Here is a 25790-nt window from a genome sequence, read left to right on the forward strand (position 1 = left end):
ATCCCGGACGAGCCCTCAAGATGAAAGGTTGTTGCTGAACGATAAGACGCGGGATTCTTGGCCTCCGGAGGAGACGAATTCAATTCGGGGCCAGAGACGAGGCTGGATCGCTCAGAGCTTTTGTGTAATAAAGTTTTATTAAAGTATAAAGGAGATAGAGAAAGCTTCTGACATAGGCATCAGAAGGGGGCAAAAGAGTACCCCCCTCCTAGTCTTTAGCTGTATGGTATATAGTCACTCACAGTCTGTTAATGAAAAGAAAGGAATGTCATAAAATCTAGAATGGCACCAGATAATTCATCCCAGGCCATAAAACTATTGACTTGCACCTTGTACCAACAAATAGTTTCGTTTACATAGATTAGGGGAACAATACCTGAACAAGTAAGTTAGGCCCTTTGGCGGAACCAACTTGAAGATGGAGTCTGGGGTTCATTAACATAGCTTAAGACAACATTTCCATACGAAAAAGAAATGTATTGGTTAACTCAAGGTTTGGGAGTAGTTAGCTTTAGGTGAGACCAGGTGTCATGGCCACACAGAATGTTAGGAGAAACCTCCTTTTAATTTTGTATAGAGAAGGAAAAACAGATCGCTGGTTTGTTCTTTTCTGCCGGTTAGGAGAGATAAAAATGTCTGGCACTTACAGCCTCATTCCTCCATTTGGAGACCCCTGGCCTTCCCGCCTGTTACTCTCTCAGTCTCATAGTAAGAAAGCCATAAGAAAGATTCTGATTTGAGGCTCTCCATTTTTCTCTTGCTTGCTTTCATTTATTTTTTAAGACCATGGGGGCTTCCCTGGTGGCTCAGCAGGAAAGAAATCTGCCTGCCAATGCAGGAGCCACGGGTTCAATCCCTGGGTTGGGAAGATCCCCTGGTGAAGGAACTGGCAATCCACTCCAGTATTCTTGCCTGGGGAATCCCATGGAGAGAGAAACCTGGTGGGCTACAGTCCACGGGGTTGCAAAGAGTCAGACACGACTTAGTGACTAAATAACAACAAATATACATTAAAACATCATTGTAATTTTTTAATTCTATTTACTTTTTCTTGATCACTAACACAATAAATTTGCTTTTTAAAAATATTTTTTGCCAAGTAAACTCAGACATTTCCCCCACTCATCAATTTGGAGAATGTTTAGGCCTAAGATAGTCTAGAATATTAGATTAGATGCCCAAACACTATCCTTTTTTTTATTATCTTATATGATAAAAATTACTTAAAAAATCCTTACAATGTAAATTCTTTGTTCTGATATTGAAATTATGACAACATAATGATTAGGCTAATTATGATATAGATCACAAATATGAGCTAGTAAATAAATGTCACCCATACCACAGTTCCAGGCATACTCTGATGTCGCTGTAGTTTGAAAAATTTACTTATGAAGTCTTGTTCTGCCAGACACAGGGGCTCCAGTTCACTCAGTACCTGTTCAAAGATCTGAAGAAAACCAAAATGATTCTACAAAGAACTGAACAAAACGCTTAAAATAACATTCCACATTTAATCACTTTTCTGCAGCAACCAGGGAAGCTTTATCTATAATCTTAATAGAATCCCCCAAACAAATACTTCCAAGATTGACAAGACAATGCAGTATTGATGAGGCATAACAGGATCAGAACATACCTAAAACAAAACTGACAACAATTACTCACTTGGAATCTGGAAAGAGGAACAGAGTGATAAAACTTTATTTAAACAATTTAGCTTCATAAAAGTTGTTTCCTCTTTGTAGTCACTCAAATAACTGGATTGACAATGCAAGCTCTTTATGATTTATAACAAATTTTAATAAAGCTGTTATGTCATTTAATTGATGAATCACATTTCAGTTGCCATTTGACCAGTTATTTTTTTTTTTTTTTTTAGATTCAGAAATGGAAAGTAAGACACGGTTAATTAAAAGAGTCAATAGAGCCCAAATCTTTGAACACAATTAAAGCAGTAACAAACTGGTGCTAGAAAACTGACAGTAATGTTTAAGAAACATGCGTCATTTTATCTTACCTTATCAAACCTGGCTCTGTCGGCGACATCGAGATCAGAGGCCGACATGTTTCCCATGTCCAGCAAGGAAGATGACTGAGACCGGTGGTTCCCGGAGCTCTGAACACTGAGCTTATTTAGACTGGAAGTAGACCCGGTTAATTTCCCGGAACTCCCGTGAAGACCTGGGAAATGATAAACCTTTAAAAGCTGTGACCTTCACGAATGAAAGGTTCATGGCATCCATCAGGGCTCCCTTCTGCTGTCCTGCTCTTCTGGGGCTCATATGGGTTAGGGCATAACTCTGCCACATGAAGAGGATGTAGAGTGTCTTCCTCTTTCATTAAGATTTGTGTTCTACTTCTGAGCCTATGTAAAGACAGGTGAAATCATACAGAATCACAGAATAAGACTGAAAGGGATCTTAGAGATCACACTGTGCCCTGCCCAGTCTCATCACAGTTGTCTGATGATTTTTCAAAAGTAGATGAGGAGTTCTTTTCCACTCAGAAGACATGACTATGGATGAAAGTCACTGACCCCCTAGAATACTAGCTAACATAATGATTGTATTTCTAGAAAAAAACTGCCATATTCCAATATTATTTGCCTCTACATTGAATCAACATATTAGGCTGAACCAAATGAAACTACCAACACTCAATTAATCTTGTCCTACTAAAAACGTCAATTACACATGACTCAACTTAATACATTCCTGAACTCAGACATTCCTGTTTTTTCAGCAAGTGAATTGATTAAAGTTCTTTTAAAAACTAAACAAAACGAAAAGAGAAAAACTAACAACAAAAACAAAACCCTGAATATTTGTTGTATTTAAAATACAACTAACATAACACATACATAGTTAACTATATTAATATGGGACATCTGAGTTTAGGTATAAACATAGGTATCTATCATAGCTATGAGGAAAAATGAGAACAATATGTCTGCACAATATCCTACATACACCAAACTATTAAAGGATTCTATTTTTACAAGAAAATGTGATGTTTCTATTCAGAATTAAATTTAAACAGTAAAACATTTTTATTCTTCTTGACTATTTCTCAGCTAAACCTGTATTATTCACTGATGGTCAGAAGGGACAAATAATAAAATAAGTGATAAAAAATATGATATACAAATCATATTTGTATATGTAAAGTAAAAAATAACAACAACAAATATGATATACAGTTAGTTAGAGACAAACTTTGGTTTCATTATGCAAAATCTGACCATACGTACAAGAAATTTTATAGTTTCTAAACACAGCCTGAAAACAAAAGTATAACGGTTAAGACTTTTTATAAGTTTCTGACTACCCACCATACATGTTTAACCATGCCACACATTTCTTGGATGCAGCCATCCCACTTCCTTTCTGTTGGTTTTCTTTCTGGCCAAACCCTGGCAACCCAGAGCAAGCAGTGTTTCTGGCGCAGCTTCTCCAGGATGAACGACTGGCTCCTAGACACACACACGCACTGAGAGCACCTGCTGACACGCCGAGCACGCCCACTCTCGGCTTCCCGTCTGACAGCACTGCCTTTCCAGGCAGTGTGGCTGCGACGGGTTAGGCTGCAAGCGTCACAGACAAAGACAAGTTAGCAAGCTGCAATCTGCACAAACCGCGCACAAGAGGAAGTTAAAGCTCTAGTTGAAAAGACACATGCAAAGAACCAGGAGCATCAAGCAACGAGAGAGGCAACATATGTTTAGTTGGTCAGCTACTGCTTGAGAAATTACATGACAGAAAAACCTTTACTAGTCTTTTAATGTACTATTTAATGCAAATATTCAGGTAAAAATATCTACATGTGTAAACCTCCCCCACACTTTTAAGTCTCCTAAGTTGATGTACTTAAATTTAAAGACTACACTTCCAAGTTCTGATTTCTGAAGAAAACAGAGTTCAAGTAAATAATTTAATACAGTGAAAATTTAATAGAATGAACTTGCACATTTATACATTAAATGCATTAACAATCCTGTATTCACTGAAAGCTCTTGGAAGGAATCTCCACTGTACTAAATAATTTTATACTCCCTCTGATAAAAAAAATTATGAGTGGAGTTTTAAAACCATTTTAGAAATAATAAGCTAAACTGTTTAGTAACTTAGCTGGCTCTGTGAACACTGAGAATAAAACACATGTATCAAAACACTAATTATTGGGAGATGGGTAGGTAGAAGGGTAAAGCTGAGAGACAGGTCTAATGTGGGAATTGGAGTTCTTTCAGGGTCATTTGGCATTTCCTTTATCTAAAACCTCTCTTTAGTATTTGTTCGATCAATTGTAGAGATCGTTTTGTGAAACATTCTAAACCCAAATGAGAATCTAACTTGAATGGCAAAGAAAGAAATTATAGAATAAAACAGAAAATTAATGAATATAACTCTAGAAATATTTAAGAAACGGAAAACAAGGTGTCAACTCCTGCCAAACAGGGATAGTGATAGTTGCTATTGCTAGGCAAAAGCTCGAGTATAAACTAGTAATTTGCCACACCAAAAACATGTCAATCTTCCTAGCCTTGTCTGCCTGAAGTTTAAAGGAATATGAAATGATAAGGCTGGACACACAGCAACCAGGAGCGGGGGATGCACTGGAGCCACTAGCTTGTCAATCTGAACAGTACCTGCTGGCGATCTTAAGGTGTCACTCTACTAAGTTCACCAGTTTCAGAGCAAAGCCTAATTCTGCATATAGTTTTCTTTTTTTAAAGTAGTTAATAAATACTACTAGTGCCCTATTTGGGCTCATAAAAAAGTCTATATTATTTATCAGCAAGAAGTAACAATATTCTGGTAAATTTTAAATATCCTTAAACAATTTCTGCTAGAGTACAAGCACCAAGAGGGTAGGGTCTTTGCTCATTGCTGCATTCTCAGTATCGAGCAGCGATTATCATGTAATAGGTAATTAATAAACATTTACTGAATGAATCATCCACTCAGGACTGAATGTAGTCTTGTGTTCAAGACTCCCTTTGGAGTCAACAAGATTTCTTAATTTCAGTGGACAAACACTGGAAAAAATGTGCTTGGCATATCATTTTTTAAGTTTTGGATTACTAAAGATAAGGAAGTTATTATGTAAATGGACTCAACTAATACTTGTGTGTCTTATCTTAGTAGTAAAAAGAAAAAAAATGGGCAATTAAAAAAATTATTACTAGATATCCTTTGCCTGTCTTTTCATTCAGTACATCTGAGGAATACAGAAGAAAAACAAAACACCAAAGTATCAATCTCGGGAGGACAATCCCACACCTCTGAGAGTATCAGGGTAACCTTCTGACCTTAGAAAGGCAAAGGTTTTATAAAAACCTTACCACAAAGAAAAAGTGCTTTACTGGCATTTTAACATTGTTTTAAATTATCTAAACTAAGTAGATGTTAAAGACTTGAGTAAAGAATGGTTCAAAAAGAGAGAATTCCCCTGAATCTCTATGACTATACACAATTTCCTTTTGTAAAATACATTCAATCTGACTTTCTATTCTTTTTTTTTTTAACCGCCCGCCGCTGACTTTCTATTTTTATTAGTATCTCGGATGCAGCATTTTCAGAGCAAGGAAAAAACAAAACAAATTTAAAATTTTATTCATAATTCCTTAATTTTGATCCATTGAAAATTTACCTTCCCCAAATTTTAGGTTTCTCTTTTAACTGTAATTACTATTAAGAACTGATTTAAACATAATTCGAATCCTTGAAAAGGTATCTTTAAAAAGTTTACATTCTATCTATTTAGAACTTCTGAAGTCATTTGTATTTAACTTGAAATTTATTTTTAAATGTTGACCAACAAGCTACATTTTCAAAGATGAACAAAATAGTTTTTATCCTCTGAATTCTGTTTATTATTTAGTTTTTCCTTTCTTGTAACTGATAACATCAAAGTAATAGAAACTATAATTTTTTGGTTACTCTCCTATTTCTTACTACTTAATGGATACATACGAGAGATGTAATTTTAACCCTGTTTTAAAAGTATCTTCTAAACTTGTCTTAGGTTAATTAAAAATTTTTTAACAAGATAATTTAAGAACTTCAAAAAATAAGAAAAAAAATTAAGGTTTTAGGTTAATGCAATGATACCATTAAGATAGTATTGTATTTGATTTAAATTATATTCCAATTATGTCATTTATCTCAATGAGAATCTTAAGCTTGATAAATTAATATTATGACAGGGGCATTAATAACCTCCCAAGGAGGTAGTTTTAGAAAGATTTCCCTTTTACTGCAGTAGCAAGTGATGACAAATATACTAAATGAAAACATTAAACATGTAACTGTATTAATATGTTGTTTACTAAAAAGAAAAACTGATTTTGTTATAGCCACGCTTTCCGGGAAACAGACTCACTCAGAAGGACAATGCAGATAGTGGAGTGCAGTTTATTACACCGGCGGGCCCAAGGCAGAGTCTCCTCTTAGCCAAGGACCCCGTCCAGCATTTGTGAAAATCTTTTATACCCCATGTGTACGTGTCCAAATCCACCACCTACCCCATGTGTACGTGTCCAAACCCCACCACCTACCCCATGTGTACGTGTCCAAACCCACCACCTCAATTCCGTTGAGACTTACATAAACAAAGGTAGGGTAAATACAACTACAATAACCCCATCATTCAAGTGTTGTGTGTTCAAACAGTCAATAGTCAATAAGCCCGGAGTTACATTCCAACCAGTTAATAATCGATAAGCCTGTGATTACATCCTGATAGATACAGGAAAAGTTTATGACCTGTCCGGAGACAGGGGTGATTACGGTATGCTTCCTCTTAGGCAATGAGCAACCTGGATGTGATCTTCAAGATTCCCCTGTCTGGAGGGGGTCTTATCCTTCCATTGTCGTTCCCACAGGCACTAAGCAGAGAGTTCAGAGTCCACTGGAGAGGCAGCCGAGCACGATCAGCACGGACAGGCCTGAGATGGAGTCCAGGCCCTATGAATTCCTTCTTCAATTTAACATATCCATGGTGAAACATTAACAAGGATATAAACACACCGTTTAAGAACAAGTAACCTTTAGGATGAGTTAGCATTTCTGTTTCCAAAAGCCTATTGTCCCAATATTTTTATCAGTATCTTTACCAAAGTGCAATACACAGATTCAAACCATTTAAAAAATCGGAACTAGTATCACCAATATATTAGTGTTGTATTAAAAACAAAAACAAACCACAAACCAGTGAATCACAAAATAATTACCCACTACTAAAGATAGTCTTCTTTGTCCTAAAGAAAAGAATGGAAAGACGAGCTATCAATTTCAATCAGGGCACAGGCTCCTTTCAACAAGCAAATGCTACACTCATGGTTCTAAAGGGGAGCTATGCAGACACAGAGGACACACTGTAGCCATTTAAGGCCAGGTTCTGACTCCGACAGGCACAGAACTCCATCCAGAAAGTCCAGAGATGGGTACATGCAAGAGCAGAACGTGGCCTCGGCAAATCATTTCCTTGCAACTTGATACTTTCACTGGTTATCCTTTTAAATCAAGTTTTTTGTTTATTTAACATATTTAGAAGCAACAAAAACCCCTCTTGTTTCAAAAATAACTCTTTGGAAAAATAAAGTATAATTACAGGAGAAATTTTGGTGACATTTTTACAGCCCCTTCACAGGGGAGAAAACACTTAGCAACTTTCTTTTTGATTCAAAATAGCCAGTGACAAGTAAGAAGCCAGGCATCACTTCACTTCCCTGTGGAGTGCAATGACTTAAGAGATCACAGACTTGCCTCCAACTGGTACAAAAGGTCTTTTAGGAAATCAGAAACTGAACTTCCAACATCTGTCTCTTAATCTAGTACTTTCTCTCCAGACTGCACTTCATTCTCTGGCCAACTGCTGCTGCTGTGACTATACACAGCTGTCCCTGGTATCTGTGCAGGGTTGGTTCCAGCACCAGTGGTGGACACCAAAATCCATGGATGCTCAAGTCCCATGGTTGGTCCTCCGTATTTACGGGTTCCGCGTCTGCGCTGTACTTTTATTAGACACGGCATGTATATACAATTGCTGTCAAGTTCACATACTGCAGAATTTTAATTAGTAAAAATAAGGCTTTAGAGACATACTTGTTCCATGAAAAACCTATAAATCAAACCAATGCATTAGATTTATTCTTTTACTAATTCTATTGTATCTCCTTCCACCTTGCCTAAAAAGTCTTAAAATTATGTGTCACAGATAAATAATTTTTAGTAGAAGAGAAAACAAGGGGACTGAGGTGCCTAAGCTTACCAAGCTTCTTGCTTTCTTTAGTTGTGCCAGTCATCTTGATCTTTGCAACTTCAAAGACATCTTTAATTTCTCTCTCACAGAGTCATGATAAATAATCCATGCAATTCTTAAAAGTGAAAACAACACATACTCATTAATAAAACAAGTATAACAATTTCCATTTCTCAATCCCCCCATATCCTTTGTGCTTGTTTTCAATTTTGTGGTCTTAAAATATTTGATGCATTTCATAGGACACAAGAAGGCTATTTTCCATCTTTTAAAAAAACTGAACTGGCATCATAATATTAACAGTTTGTAAAAATATGAAGTTGAATAATCACACTCACATTTTCACTTTTATACTTTCAGTTCAGTTCAGTTGCTCAGTCAAGTACGACTCTTTGCAACCCCATGGACTGCAGCATGCCAGGCCTCCCTGTCCATCACCAACTCCCGAAGCCTGCTCAAACTCATGTCCATTGAGTCGGTGATGCCATCCAGCCGTCTCATCTTCTGTTGTCCCCTTCTCCTCCAGTCTTCAATCTTTCCCAGCATCAGGGTCTTTTCAAATGAGTCACTTCTACGCATCAGGTGGCCAAAGTATTGGAGTTTCAGCTTCAATATCAGTTGTTTCAATGAATATTCAGGACTGATTTCCTTTAGGATTGACTGGTTGTATCTCCTTGCTGTACGAGGGACTCTCAAGAATCCTCTCCAACACCACAGTTCAAAGGCATCAATTCTTCGGTGCTCAGCTTTCTTTACAGTCCAACTCTCACACCCATACATAACTACTGGAAAAGTCATAGCCTTGACTAAATGGACCTTTGTTGGCAAAGTAATGTCTCAGTTTTTTAATATGCTGTCTAGGTTGGTCATAGCTTTTCTCCCAAGGAGCAAGCCTCTTTTAATTTCATGGCTGTAATCACCACCTGCAGTGATTTTGGAGCCCCCCAAAATAAAGTCTCTCACTGCTTCCATTGTCTCCCCATTTATTTGCCATGAAGTGATGGGACCAGATGCCATGATCTTAGTTTTCTGAATGTTGAGTTTTAAGCCAACTTTTTCACTCTCCTCTTTCACTTTCATCAAGAGGCTCTTTAGTTCTTCACTTTCTGCCATAAGGCTGGTGTCATCTGCTTATCTGAGGATTTTGATATTTCTCCTGGCAATCCTGATGCCAGTTTGTGCTTCACGAAGCCCAGCATTTCAAACGATGTACTCTGCATATAAGTTAAATAAGCAGGGTGACAGTATACAACCTTGATATACTCCTTTCCTGATTTGGAACCAGTCTGTTGTTCCATGTTCAGTTCTAACCGTTGCTTCCTGACCTGCATACAGATTTCTTGAGAGGCAAATAACGTGGTCTGCTACTCCTATCTTTTGAAAAATTTTTCACAGTTTGGTAATCCACACAGTCAAAGGCTTTGGCGTAGTCAGTAAAGCAGCAGTAGATGTTTTTCTGGAACTCTCTTGCTTTTTCAATGATCCGATGGTAATTTACACATTACCTTTCATGTATTTTAAACATAGCTGCATTCATACGATACTGGGTGTTTGGGGCAGCACAATCACGCTTTTCCAGGTCATATGCTAATGACTGCACAGTATTATGCTCTGCTGATGTTCAGTTTAGTAAACCAACCTCCTAACACAGACTACATAATTGGTTTTGATGTTTTCCTGTGATAGACAATGTTACAACAAGCTTTTCATCTCTAATGAACTGCTTTCTTGGAATAATTTCCTAAGGGTAAAATTACAGTGCTAAAGAATAAGGGAATCTTTTAACTCTTCTTCCATAATACCATGCTGTTTCAAAAATTATTATACCAACAGACAGGATCAATGACACTGAAGCAGGACACTGAGTTTTACCATACCTTGCCAGCATGGGGTAGTAAATTAGCCCCAAATAGGTTACTCTCATAAGAATTTAATTACCACATCTTACAGTTTTCATAATCAAATGATTTCTTTTTAAAAAACAAAATTTATTCTAGTTCAAATGAAAACATCTATTATTTAACATGCAAACTCATTCCCTCATCATCTATGCTTATTATCATACAAAAATATTTTATACCCTGACGAAAGAGTCAACAGTGGGAGGCCATGTATTTTTCCAAATCCTATGTTAAATGCCTTATGTAGAGTTTCACTAAATTTAAATAAATCCGCAGCAGAAAAACTCCTATGCCTAGTTATTCTTTTAAATTTATCATGAAATCTACACTTCAGTTTCAAACACATCCAGTTTTAGAACAGTTTACTTTGCTTTAAACATCAGATGTAACTTTCAAAGGTATATCACTTAAATTATTTGTATACTGACTCATAGTTCATTATTGATTTTTTTAAGTTATTTTATAAGTATATAAAAATATATTAGATATATTTATATATATTTAGATATTTTATTGATAGATACGTCCTTATAAAAAATTTTTGGATGAAACATAATATAGAGCCTTCTTTTTTCCAATTTGCATGCCACATACATTTCCCACAGATTCTCCGTAAGGAAAGTTAAATAGGAAATTTTTTCCTGTGATCTTTGTGTGTAGCTTTAAAAGCAAATCTAAAGCTAAACAGACACTAAAATTATTCCTATTTCGTTCAGCTATTTCACTTTTCAGCATCTCATTCATTGAATTTTAAATTATCACAAAAACACTGATCACTGGAAATCAATGTAAATGGCTGACCAATTTATAATTCATAAAATCTTCATTAGATTTCTACTCAACTCACTCAATATAACAGACTGCATTCCAATACCCAAACTAAGTGCACACTACTACCCAAGCAATTTAAACAGTCGCTATTTCTAAAACAGTGATTTGAGCAGACTACTGAAAATCACCTTCTTTTTCAATACAATTGAAATGACTGAACACCTTCCCCCAGGTGCTCAACAGAACCCACAGGTGGGGAAGCCCACAGACAGGCGTGACTCCCAGCTCATTCACTTACTGAATTCAGAGAGAAGCTTCTCACTGGGAGTATTTCTCTTAGCATCTTGTATACAGCACCTAACTTAAAATCCAACTATCTTGAGCTTAAATACTGTTATCTCAGGCAGTATTTCCAACTTTTTCTTGTGCTCACTTTAGAGTCTTACAGATAACACCATGTTTTATTTTCTATATTTACAAATATAGGACTGAGGCTGAGACAATGTGTGAGCAGTCTTAAAGACTGTCGGCCTCAAGGGGCTATTGGGAGAGGAAAGATTGTTCCTACCTAAACAAGGATAAACCATCTCCCTGCTCAACTGCTCTACATGCTCTACTGCCCCAGCTAGGCAGAAGGGATTCTGGGCAGCCGAGCTTATTACATGCCCAACGCACCTCTATTTTCCTTAGGCTCTAAATTACATACACCCCCAAATCAGGGGTTTGCTTAGATTCAGCCGTAAGTAGAGTTGGGGCAGGGCCTAGTTATTCTTTTCCCTAAAGAAATGAAGACAAGCTTTTCCTGGTCCTGCCAAAAAGTGTGAGCTGGGTACAAATAACCAAGTACAAAGGTGAGTGCTACGTCACTTCAATCAGGTTCAACTCTTTGCAGCCCTACGGACTAGAGCTCACCAGGCTCCTCTGTCCATGGAATTCTCCAGGCAAGAATACTGGAGTGGGTTGCCATTTCCTTCTCCAGGGGACCTTCCTGAGCCAGACACTGAAGCTGAATCTCCTGTCTCCTGCATTGGCAGGCGGGTTCTTTACCACTAGCACACACTACGTGGAAAGGATCAAGTACAAATAGCATCTGGATTTAATTATTATTTCTTACCAAAGAAACACTGATTTGTCAGGTTCCTTTTTTCATTCCTTTCCTTCCATTTCCTTTCATTCCTTTCTTGGTCATATTAATAAGATTCCTATTTTTGAAAACACTTGAGCAACCAAATTAGATTATCAGGCATAAAACTGCATGGTCTGTCACAAGTTCAAACACAAGATAAAGCAAGATTCTTTGGAAATAAGATAATTTCATTTAAAAAAGCACATCAATACTGTCAATTGAAAATATACCATGAGCAGAGAATGATTCCATACTTCAGCACTAGACTGGCTACTGGCTTGCTTCTTCACTTTAAATTACATTCATGAAGCTACATATATATAAAGATACGGCAATAATACTCACTGAGAACACAATCAGGCAAAAAGCTTATTGATTATTTTACTCATTTGAATATTCACTAGGGGACAAAGCACTTGTTGGCACAAAACTCTTAAGATGTAACAATATTTAATCATTCAAAATACAGTATTAATCCTCTTAAAACTTCAGAAGGCAAAGATTCCAGTCATGCAAATATTCTTCTGTAAACTATCTCCAAATCAGAATTCTGCTGACTCAAAACTAATCAGAATACAACACAACAGTAGAGTCCTGAGCCCAAGGGTTCCTGCTACAATGGCCGTTTACTAAATGAGAGCATGTCATTCTGCTACTCAAAGCCCATCAACACCCCTCCCTCATCTCTCTGCAAGTAAAAACCAAATTCCAACACCGGTGCCCAGTCCCTTCCAGATCTGCCCTGCCCCGCCCCCCGCCCCCCACCGCACCTCTCACGCCCGCCCTCCCATCCTGAACCTGACTCGCCGTGCTCCCACCACCACGGCCTGGTTGCTCCTCCAGTGCTCCAGGTTGCTCTTGCCTTGGGGCACTTGTGCTGTGCTGGGAAAGCTTTCCTCGGAAATTCCCACTGCGCACCCCTGCTTATCTTTAAAATTTGTGCTCAAATGTTGCCTTCTCGGACCACCCTTTTTGAAACCGCAACCTTTCTGATGTCCTAGCATTCCCTGCTTTATTTTCTCTAGAGCTCTCAGCAGTACCTTCCAGCAGACTATGAAGTTGACTTTTATGTTGGTCCTTCTCCACTGGAATATGTACTCTGAACAGGCAAGTGTTCGCCTGTCTCCTTCAGCGCCGTTCTCTTTCGTGCATACAACAGTGTCAGCACACAGCAGATGCTCAGCGCGTTTGCTAAGGGAACGTGTGAATGGCTCTTTCTTGTCCAGCTGTGGCCATCCGTGTGTGTGTGTGCTCAGCCACTCAGTCGTGTCCCACTCTGCGACCCCACGGACTGTGGCCACCAGGCTCCTCTCTCCACGGGATTCTCCAGGCAATGGTACTGCAGTCGGTTGCCATTTCCTTCTCCAGGGGATCTTTCCAACCCAGGGATCAAGCCTGCATTTTCTACATTGACAGGTGGATTTTTTTTTTATCATTGCGCCACCTGGGAAGCCCAAGTGGTATTTATCACTGTTTTAATCTCTGCGTCTCACAAGTCTGGCACCATCCTGTCCCTTGTTTTGGGATTCTCTCTTGTGACTTATAATCTCCATTCCTACTATCATCTTCTTCGTCCAAGATTTCATTTCAGTTCATTATTGTATTAGGTTCTTAGTTTCCCCTATCAAGTCTCTTCCTGTGTCTGAAGAATGCTGCTAGGACTCACGACTCAGATTTTTCAACCTAACTTCTCACTCTTCTAGAATATGGAATTTCAGCTTCAGTCAGGCTGGTCTTCTTAAAGTCCCGGGAAAAGAGTCAAGTCCAATGTTTTCTATGAAGTTTTCTCCTGTGGCTACAGGTCATGAATTTCCTTTCTCTAACATGCTATACATTTAAACTCATATCCAGTTCAGCACTTAACTCTGGCCGGCTGCTAAGGATAGTTGCTCTTCCCGGGCAGACCTGACGCTCTCTGGAAGTAGGAGCATGTGTGGGAGCCACTTCTTATTCTTACATATGGATTAGTGAGTACAAAAGAGGCACACAGTGAAAATCTGGTGAGTGACAAAGAAATGTACCATAATATGATAATCCAATTTTTCCAGCTAGTGTGTCCCACAATCAGGAACAGAAATACCCATGTTCCTCTGTGCCTGGAACAGTGGAATGTCTGCTTAATAAAGAGGCACACTGCATGTGCTTAAAAGAACAGATTACAGGTTCTTATAAAGCAAATGCCTCATTGAAAATATAACTTCATACTCTCTAGTTTTTATATTGCACATAAAGCAACTCAGGAAATAATTATTTAACTAACTAAACTAAATGATGCTTCAAGCTACAGTACGGCCTAATACTATACTGAAGTTCAAATTTTAGCTGTTCTCCATCTAAGTACATAAAATAAATGTTCTCCAGAATTTTAGACTCTGTGGGAGAAGGCGAGGGTGGGATGTTCAGAGAGAAGAGCATTGAAACAAGTATACTATCAAGGGTGAAAGAGATCACCAGCCCAGGCTGGATGCATGAGACGGGTGCTCAGGGCTGGTGCACTGGGAAGACCCAGAGGGATGGGATGGAGAGGGAGGCGGGAGGGGGGATCAGGATGGGGAACACATGTAAATCCATGGCTGATTCATGTCAGTGTACGGCAAAAACCACTACAATATTGTAAAGTAATTAGCCTCCAACGAATAAAAATAAATGAAAAAGAAAAAAAATGTTCTCCATAGCTAATGAGCACTAAGAAATTCAACTACTTGCTGCTTTTTTAAGAACATACAACAGTGCTTCAAATGTCACTTGCGGAACTGAACACACGACCTCTCGATTCTAAAAGATAATGCTCTATACTCAGTGAGTAACTGACGTCAAATCCATACCTTTGTTAGTCCCTCATATTTTCGATAATCCGTACTCTCTAGCCACTCCATCAGCTTGGCATATCGGAGTAAGTCTCTATGAAATGCATGATGATTAGGTAAAGTCAGTTCAATAGAGCGCTGAGCAAGAGTTGAACTCTGATCACGACCCTAGAGTGAATAAATAAGGACATAACTATCACTGACAGTATAAAGAAACATTGTTGTAACTAAATATCCTTAATAATGATCAAGCATGGCCAAGCAAAAACAACAGAACATAGAAATATAAGAACTGAGTACTTACTTGTCTTTTTTTAATCATCCTGTGTATACAAACTGAACACCACCACCATAAAATAGTCATAAACACACAAGAATGACTCTCTGATAAATCGACTCATTTTATCTTTTAGAGTAGTTGAGAATGAATAGTTTAATCAACTTTACCTCTCCCATAACATTTTACAATTGACTAAGCAAATAAATATCATGATATAAACTGTTACTAAGAAACACACACCGAACAGGGGAAGTCATTCAAAACAAATTGTCTCCATCTATGATATCTCCATTAGAGTCTACGATATTTAAACAGCAGGTGAAAATGCACAGGACACAGAATGTCAGAACTAGGAAGGACTGCAGATGACTGCTTCCTGGGCTTTCCAGGACAGCGCTCAGTGCTCAGTTGCTGGATCATATCCTATTCTTGGCCAACCCAATAGATTGTCTGTAGCCTGCCGGGCTCCTCTGTCCATGGGAGTTCCCAGCAAGAGTACTGGTGTAGGTTGCCATTTCCTCCTCCAGGGGATCTTCCCCACCCAGGGACTGAACCTATGTCTTCTGCACTGCAGGCGGATTCTTTACCACTGAGCCACCTGGGAAGCCCTTTCCAGGATAACCCCTAATAATAATGTAATTTTAATTTTTCCATTAATTTTCTACAGAAGCAACTATATAATTTTGTTTTTAATCCTTGACATGACTTATATAAATGAGCACGTTTTCAATCAGCCTGAGGCAGACGATGCATCCTGACTTTTGTTCTAGAGTATATGGATCCAGTAGATCAGCTGACCCAACGGAACAAACTGAAATTCAAAGGGCTAAGTGATCCACACAGGCCACACAGGCGGAAGGCTAGAATCTGAACCTCAGCCATGTGAGTCTCACTTCTGTTTTCTTTTAAAAACATGCCAAACAAAACCATTCTAACCAGACTCAAAAACTGCTGAAGGTCATTACAAACATTACATTTCAGAAATGTTTACCACATCAGAAGGATGACTGAGATTCCACTGACTCACAGATATTAGATACTGTACACAGAGAGAGATTAGTTTTAAGTCTGCTAATGTCTCCAAATTGTGCCTTAATTAAGTTACACTAACTAAAAGGAAGGAGTAATTGACAAACTTGTTATTGCTGATAAATGTTTTCCAAATATTTTACCCTTATTAATAATAATATTAGATATATTTCCATTATCCTTCCTCATTAATTTTTTCAATAATTCAAGACTCAAAATCATGGTTTATGTTCTTCTATAGCTGTTTACTCAGGTCACTGCATGTTAAGTTGTACTATTTAATTTAATGTCAGGAAAACTCTTCAATTAAAAACCTTCATCTCTCCTGCAAAATGGAAGAACCAACATTTATAGAGAATTTTACGGTTTACAAAGCTCTTCTACATATATTACTATTCAAAACTTTCTACTGTAAGTAGCATTTCCAGATCATCATCATGTGAAAATTCACTGATATAAAAACATTATTACCTTCAGACTATTAGGATATATTAAATATTGTTAGTGTTAACAGAAAGATTTTAAGAGAAACTGGTTTCAAAATATATAGGAAGGAGAAAAAATACTTAAATTGCTTAATTCAATCAATAATATAGATAACTATCATATCTAGAATTCAATCGTGCTAAGAATTTTACTCTTTATATACTTTAAAAATTAAGACATTGTTTAAAGTTTCTTATTAGAGATAAATAAATTAGTAATGATGACTGAAAACCTTTTGAAAAGGACTGGCCATTCTAGATGCCTTTAAGAACACCATGATTCATGAGAAGAGGTCAAAATATCAACATTAACAGGAGTTTTGGAAGAAGCGGATTCCAACCCTCATGAATGACTTTGAGGGGTATGACTTCAGTACAGGAAGTAACTATAGATGTGGTAGAAAGCAGAACTAGAATTAGAAGTGGAGTCTAAAGATGTGACTGAACTGTTATCATCTCATTTAACAGATATTTAATGGATGAGAAGTTGCTTCTTACGGATGAACAAAGAAACTGGTCTCTTGAAAGAGAATCTACTCCTGATGAAGATGCTGTGAAGGCTACTGAAATGACAACAAAGGATTTAGACTATAATTAATACATAAACTAAGTTGATAAAACAAGTAGCAGGATTTGAGAAGACTGACTCCAATTTTGGAAGAAGTTCTACTGTGGGTAAAATGCTATCAAACAGCATTGCATGCCACAGAGAAATTGTCTGAGAAAGGAAAAGTTGATCATTACAGCAAACTTCACTCTTGTCTTATTTTTAAAAATTGCCATAGCTACCCCAATCTTCAGCAATCACTGCCTTGGTCCTCCAGCACCTTCAACATTGAGGAAAGACCCTCCACCAGCAAAAAGATGATGACTCAGATGGTAGGCTCAGAGGGTGCTTAGCAATTTTTAGCAATGAAGTATTTTTAAAATAAATGTGTACATTCTTCTGTTAGACATAATGCTATTGCACACAATAGGCTACAATACTGTGTAAACATAGCTTTTTTATGCACTGGGAAACCAAAAAATTTGTGTGACTTGCTTTACTGACACATTCACTTCATTGTGGTGTCCCTAAGGTAGCCCCTATACACTGCTGTAGAGTTTTAAGTACATTACCTTTACCACATCCTCACAAGCATCTTGAGGGTAGCAGCCATTTCTTACTCTTACATATGGAGGACAGTGAGTCCTGTCACACAATGTAACACACAAATCAGACACACAATCAAAATTTGATGGTGAACAAAGACATGTAACCCAGTGCAGTAATCGAATCTTCCCAGTGTGTCCCACAACCAGGAACAGAAATCCCCTTGTTTCCCAACTCTTTGCTAGGTGACACGAAGTATTCAATTTAACACACAGAAAATCTCTTTTCTGCACTTGGGACACTGTCTTTCATCTTCATCAGCACATTCCAGGTTGTTGCAACATTCTGGTTTTTAACATGCATTACTCACATGTAACAATGCATATTAGATTTTCAGAACTGGGATGCATTCATTTTAAACAAAGCCATTAGTTTATAAGGCAAGGAAGCAAAAATCACAAATAATAGCATGTTATAACAAACAATTAAGGGTGGAGAAAGGATTATCATTTAATGACTGCTATTTTCCATACCATTTACAAATGTGGACTATAGCCTGTCAACAGGATAATTTAAAAAAACTAGGGAATTGTGTAAAAATAGATATTATTGAAATAATAGTGTAAGAAAAATGTGCATTAGTATTTCCTATGTGATTCCTAGGTTTACTTTTTTCCTGAAGCTTTTCAAGTCAAGTGGAATGTTAAGAGAGTCTTCCCCTGGTTCCCCCTTGCACGGTTAGTTAGCTGATCTTCCTTTACTCCCATGGTACCACCATAACATACACCCTCCCTCAGTCTGTTTGTCGCCCTTCTCTAGATCGTGAGCAACTAGAGCAAAGAATCAGCCTCTCATCTATTCCAATGAAATGTCTGGAATGCATCTTTAATCACTTGGCAAATGACTTCCAAATAAAGGAGTGAGTGAGTGAATGAAAGAATGACAGAAAGAAAAGCAAGCAGAATGAGATTAAATGCCTTTGGATCTAAATAAACTTTCTGTTATGGGACATTAAAAAAACTGCCACAAATATGGTTAACAGGTAGCTCAAATCAGTAAATTATAACTATAAAGATTCTGCTGCTATTAAGCTTAGTAAACCTTACAGGGGAAAAAAAAGAATCGGAGAAGCTGGAGCCAAAGTTGATGTACTCACAGGCACGGAAAGAAAGTAGGACCTGTTATAGAGTTGAAGGAGGGCCTGAGTAAACTAATCAGAAATAAAATAGAGTAAATACAATTGTTTCAGAATACTACAAAGTGAAAACAAAATAAGAACCTGGAATATCAGTCAGCATTTCTTGATGAACAAAATTTCACTCAACTTTTTTTTGGCCCCAAATCCCTATTAAAGAGATCATAAATACACAAAATCTAATTTATGACACCTAATTTATTCAAGAAATATTAAGTCTAATTTATTATTTATTAAAAAAAGCACCTTCTAGTCAAATCCCTCTAAGGTATACTTAACAGCAACATTTATATCATTGCCACAACCTTAATTATAACACCCTTTCCACATAGAAATAGAGATAAAGGTTTTCTATAAGATTAAATCAACTAGAATTTACAATTGAGTTAGTCATTTTTCTCATATTTATAAGTATATGGAGCCAATGAAATACTGAAAACATGGAATCAAGTCCCTGTTCTCACTTGAAAATACTGAAAAATAAAACAGGCCAAACATTAAAAACGTAACAAGTTTGGACTTATTTTTAGAAACAAGATTGTCTAAATGGGGTATATGTAACATGCAAGCACAATTATTTAAAACTTAGGGAATTTTGACTAAAAGGAACTGTCTTCATAGGAGACCACTGAGGCCCCCAAAACATCTATGAGCAAATACATACATATCTAAAAATATTAAAATCAAATAAATATAGAAAGGAACATATTGTGCTCCCAATTAAATACATTAAATTTTTTTTCTGTGACCATTTCATTTCAAGCTACAGGAACATGCCAGTACTATAATAAGATAAAATTACCTGTCGAACAAAAACATTGTTGAGGTGACTGGCCAGTCTCCGGGCAAAATTCTCTCGCAAATCACTGAAACGCTGCTGCTGCTGCTGCTGAACTGCCAGAAGCACATCATGGCCTGAAATCGTGACAGCTTATTCAACGGGTTAAAGAGCTCCCGGATGTCTAAGGAGTGCATTTATAACAGAAGCCGTATTTCAGTTCTGAAGAACTCAACCTTTTGCTGGTTTATGCGTGTGTTTATAAAAGAAAGGTAAGGGGGAAAAACAGTGTAACTCAGCGATCCTCACGCTGCGGTCTTGCCTCAGCCTCACCTGGGAACGGTCAGAAACATGGATTCTAAGGCCTCAGAGCGGACCTACTGCTTCTGAGCTGGCCCCTAGCCGTGATCCCGATGCAAGCTCAAGTTTAGGAACCGCTGGTCTAGCAAAGCCTTACGGCATCTACTTTGTGCTAGGTCCTGTGAACAGCGCTGAAGAAAAATGCTGGTGTTAACGTAGAGTCACTGATGGTCAATCAGAAGGTACCGAAATGAACAAGTTCTTCGTGCCGATATAAATTATGTTTGAGAGTAAGTGAAACTTGTTTCAATAGCTAATAATCTAACCCTAAACCACCTGCCTCATGGACTTCTTGTCAAAAGCTTTACACTAAGTCAGAAGCTTAGTCCCAGGTTCTTGGGCAGATTTTATGGTCATACCTGGTCGAAGAGCTACATTCACGCACTGCAGCAGGGCATCTGCAGCATTGGTGCAGGCCTCAATGCCCCTGGAAGAAGAAAGATCTCCTTCCTGAAGTGCCTTTATATGACCTTTGGCCAGGTCCATGTGGCTCTGGAAAGTAAACAAACACACCATTTGTCTGTGTACTCTTAGGAAGTTTACAGGTAAGATGCTACGCAATCCTATTACTGGGTGTTTGAAACTTCAGTATTTTTAAATCTTGCTCTCCTAAGGAAACTAGAAAATACTTGCAAATGGGCTTTAGAGATCATTAGTTTTGTTTTTTTTTTTTAATTGTTGCTAGTAGTTTATAACCATGCTTACCACAAGAAACTCTATCTCAGACAGGAGTTTTACGTTATTAGTGTTACTGAGATGAATGAGGTGGTTGCTTTCGGAGATCTGATCCATCTGTTCTTTTACACTTTGGAGCATTTCCTCATAACTGCTCAGTTTCAATTCAATCTGATCCACCTCCTTGAGAGGCTCATCCAGTAACTTCATTAGGATGTTGACTTGCTTTTCAGAGGCCATGATAGACTGGATGTTGGCCTACACAGTTAAAAAGAGAAGTAATACTTCATATTCTTCAAATGAAATATCCATAAATCTTTGACAGCAGCGTGACTCAGCAGCAGCGGCAACAAAGGCTGACACACACATCTACACGTCTACTTTAATTGGCTGCTTTGTGTTTACACTCCACTTTTTCACACAGTATTTCAGGGAAGCACACGTCCCCTTATGTGGAGGTTAGGGACCAGATCTCAATACCGCATATTTAGGGCATGCGCCATGATGTATCATCAGCAATGGTGGACTCTCATTAGTGCCGTTAGGTTATACCATCTCTGACGCTGCTTCCAGCTCTATCAACTATAGACATTTTCTATAATCTGCAACATTTATGTAAAACCCTAAACAAAAGCATAATAATCACCTATGCTAATACCTTAGTTAAGAGGGTAGCAGTAGCATGCCAGTCTTTAACAGATACATGGAACTAATTTATAACTGTAGCATGATTTGTACTAATAGGATGTGGAAGAGTCTATTGCCATAAGATAGCTCCTTCTACAATATTCTTTCTTTTCTCTTTCATTTGCAACTACTTTTTTTTTCCAGACAAAGTAGCAACAAACTACCGACCCCTTATTAATATTTTCTAAAGACTCTATTGATTCTCAATTCCCTGAAATATGGAAGCTTTCAAACCCAAAATTAAGCTGCAAAGTAATATGATGACTTGAAACACAGAGGCAACATTAACTAGAAAATACAAACCACAAAGCCACATTAAGAAGGCAGATAACATGATATGAGGAAAAAATTTGGATAAAGAGTTAAAATAATATCATTGTATGGGTGATGCTAAAATTTCACATGTTATTTTATATACTATTCATAATAACTCCCATGGAGGTGCAGCCCAACTGTAAAGCAGCAGAGCTCTGACCCACTGAATCTTAAGCAGCAGAGCTGTGACTTGAACTGATCCAGGACAATTTTCACTTCAACATCTTGAAGTCTCTTCTAGGCTTTACTTCCAGAGAGTTCTACAAATTTGTAAGCTTGGGCTATTGGTGTAATCTCTGGACCTCAGTTCAACCTTACAACTTCTGTACCTTTCATGTATAAAATGCCAACACTCTTTTAAGTCTTAAAAACATTCCTTATTCTCAGAGTTTTTCTTAAATTCATACTTTGCCTAACAAAACGACACCCCCCTCACAAAACACTCTCATTTTAGATTTTTCTCATAAGACAGGTGCTACTTGTAGCTTTTTACTTCCTAAAGATGTACATGTAGGTACAAGCTCAGATATGTGCATACAAATATACAGCATCTATTCCACAGCAGTTCAGAGGAGTCGTCAAACATCCTTTTGCCCTGGCTCTCCTGTTTTCACTACACTATTTTGCTCTCTTTGGGTAAAGGATTCGCTTCTTTCAGCTCACTCTCTCTCCTTCTAACTTGTACCTATTTTTTTCCCCCCAAACCACAAAAATGTTATTCTCTTGCCTTGAACTATTCTGAAGTGTTCCAGAGGCTGGGGGAATCAACCCCCAGGGTGGTTTCAGGTTGGCTACTTTCTACTTCCATCACTTCATATCAAGAACCTCCCCAAATCCAGAACCTCAGCCAACTGCCTTCACTGGCCTAATAGGAATGGTTCTGTCTCTGGACCAAGAACAGTGAAAGACAGAGGGAGGCAGCTGGTGATGCGCTTCTAGGGAAAGACAGCAACGATCCCACCGTCTAGGCTCAAAGGCAGCGGCAGCAGAATATGAACATCACCAGTCTCCTCAGCTTACCACACATCACTAGCCACACGTTACAAGAAAGGCTGACCCCATCTAACACCTGCAGCTCTCTGGACAACCTTTCTGCAAAGGCCTCGGCGCTAGAAATTGCATATTCACAGCCTTCCATCATTATCTCAATATCCCGCTCTTCTCTTGCATTTAACTCTTGGCATTCATCCACTGCCTCTTCCTCACCTCCTGTCACACTCTGATTTTCTCCACTTGGAACAGATTCTTAAAAGAGGGTAAAAATTAAAAATAAAGTAGTAAAAAACTAGGAAGGACAACAGCATTGTACTTACAGGTAAGGTCAGTTATAAGCACAGGTCACATTTAGAGGCTGAAAAATAGGAAAAAAATGATTCAAAATATATGAAAAAAAACTTATTTTATGAAGAACCGCATATGTTAACATGTCTATTATAACAAAAGCATGCAGTCTAATTTATTGACTTGTGTTAAAACAGGCCTTAGTCACACTTTCCCAAAACATAATTAAACTATAAAACAAATATACAACCGGAAACGAAACACGTGTACAAGCCTAACCTTTTTTTTTCTCTACCTGAGATAACTGTTGCTCTAATACAATAATGCTTATAATTCAGGACACATGAGGAACAATTTGCTTTCCTTTTTTTTCCAGGTAACACCTTCTTCTGTTATTTTTGTTCTTTCTATCTTTGTTATGTTTTGTGTTTTCCTCCAAATAACTTTCAATTGAAATTTTAAAAATGCATCTACAATTCATAATTTATTTTGGGCAATGAAAATATTAACTGAACTTTCCATTTCTCTCTGTAAAAATTTTTCACATGTGTTTATAAAATTTCTAAGGATCAGCTAATAGAAACTTTCTCAATATCTGTATAGTAAGAACAACATCATGGCTGTGTAAAACTACAAAAATTTCAGCTGTCTTCCTGCTTCAAAACAAAAGACCAGGAGGTCAGAACTGAGATGCTTTCTAGATAAATGTTTCAGTTCACTTTCTGGAAAGAACAGACTCAGCATATGGGATTTTACATAAATCTTGAGATCGAGAGATAAAATGAAAAAAATAATTTTACCCTTAAATAAACCTCGAAACAAAGTTACTGATTTTCAACAATTCACAGGACACGCTTTAAAACACAAATTCCAAGTGTTTTAGATATTCATTATTTTGTATGAAAATGAGAATCTACATTCAGCATGACTTGACATATGTTAACTTGTCCTTGAACAAAACACACCTAATTCAAAGTAACAAATGATTTACTCTTAAGAATGCTAATTAGCCAGCTTTAGATAACATGCCAGAAAAAAAGAGGGGCTAAAACTTTCGGCACAGGCAATTACAGACTGCAGTACACAAACGCAAGTCCCTTAGAGCGGCGTCTCCCAGCTCTCAGCCCTTTCCAAGTCACTCTGGAAATGTTAAAAGTGTTTTGTGTGCAGCTTTTTAGCCACTAGGGGGCAGGGGATGCCCAGTTCATTCTGCACAGCTCCTTACACAAGTAAACATTTAAAATAAACAAATATTTTAAATGATCATAATTGTTTCAGAAGGCATCTTCTCACATAAGCAAGGTCATGAATCACTGTCAAGTAAAACTGAAGTAGCACCAAATCAATAACAAGAAACATTTTTATGGACTTTGAAACTTTAGAAAGCATTTGTATGTTCATTATCTAATGTAATCCTCAAATAAATTCCATGAAATAGTTATTATTTTCCCATTAGAAATTACCACATACTATGTCCTTAGTGACTGCCCAAGAAAAGCTGAAATCTTGAGTGTTACACCTATTAATGCCAAGGTCCCCGCCCCACCCCATGGGAATGCTGGATGCTAAAACTGACAGGGATTTTCAGCTCAAGATGGCAGACTAGGACACATTTACTTTCTGTTCCTTCTGAAACCATACTTAAATAAAAGTGTAGAAATACCAAAATTAATAAGCCAGTAAAAGCCAAGAGGTTGTGGAAGTCATCAACTACAGAAAGATTTCAACATATTTCGAGAAGGCAAAAAATGAAACCGAGTGATGAATAAAATAACTAAGGAAAGACTGTCCTAAGGAGGGTCTGCACAAAGCCAGTTAGCTTTCAGTGAGTTCTGGTTATAGCAAAGGGCAAGGAAAGAAGAGGAGCTGAAAAACAAGGAAATTAAAGTTATTTTAGGGAAAAAAGTTACTTGTATGAGCTCCAGAGACCACTCAGCCTGCTGCCATATCAATCCATGGATTACAATGGATTGTTGGTAAGCAAGACAAGAAAATAAGGAAGAAACAAAAATGAAGAGATTGTTCCTTACTGAACTCTTCTCAAATGAGATCAAGGAATTATGGTTAAATGCCACAGCTGTAAATCATTTCTGCTCCTAGAGAGGTCAGATAGGGCTTATGATATTTCTCGCTTTTTTCAGACATAATTTAGGTCTGAGAAAAACCTTTTGTGTCCTCCAATCTCAAATCTTCTTGGGGATGGAAGTCCAAATTTACTCTGACATACTATAAAAAGAATCTCAAGAGCAGAGGGCAAACTAATTTATAATATATGAATTATGTCCAGTGTTATTTTAAATAGATTTTAAACTAAAATATATAAATAAAGTTTCACTGATCAATACAATTCTGGGTTCTGAAACCTCTACATGTCACATGCCTGCTGTGTAACACACAATGTCAGCCCAGGAGAAAGAAAACACTCCAATGAAGTAAGCCAAAGAAACAAGATTCAAACTCGATAAAGCCATGTTAGACTAGGAGTTTTCAGTCCTATCCTATTCTTTTGAAGCTTCTACCTTGTGAATAATAACATGTCTCCCTTGTCCTAGACACCCAAGAGTGTGACTTCTCTCCTGGGCATAAGAATCTTTAGAATTATATATGGTAGTAAAGAGTGGACCCAGCTGACATGCTCACAGTGACCAAACTGTACTGACTGACTGAAGCTGACACAGGGCTCCACTATGAACCTGCAATAAGTGATGTGTTTGCTTTCTCAACATGAATGAGCTGCCTTAC

At 37.6% G+C, this 25790-nt stretch overlaps 1 protein-coding gene across 1 annotated transcript in view; it reads right to left on the minus strand.

The window, feature by feature from the left end:
* The window catches only part of LOC136148109 (exocyst complex component 1-like), a 49187-nt gene that overhangs the window by 22014 nt on the left and 1383 nt on the right, over nt 1–25790 (minus strand). Inside the window, 9 exon segments of the mRNA XM_065907576.1 lie at nt 1343–1450; nt 2021–2184; nt 8275–8380; nt 14889–15038; nt 19755–19867; nt 20450–20582; nt 20796–21023; nt 22825–23012; nt 24040–24062. Of these exon segments, the coding sequence (XP_065763648.1) occupies nt 1343–1450; nt 2021–2184; nt 8275–8380; nt 14889–15038; nt 19755–19867; nt 20450–20582; nt 20796–21023; nt 22825–23012; nt 24040–24062 (1213 nt within the window).

This window comes from Muntiacus reevesi, chromosome 16 (assembly GCF_963930625.1).
Source record: "Muntiacus reevesi chromosome 16, mMunRee1.1, whole genome shotgun sequence".
NCBI classification, from domain to species: Eukaryota; Metazoa; Chordata; class Mammalia; order Artiodactyla; family Cervidae; genus Muntiacus; species Muntiacus reevesi.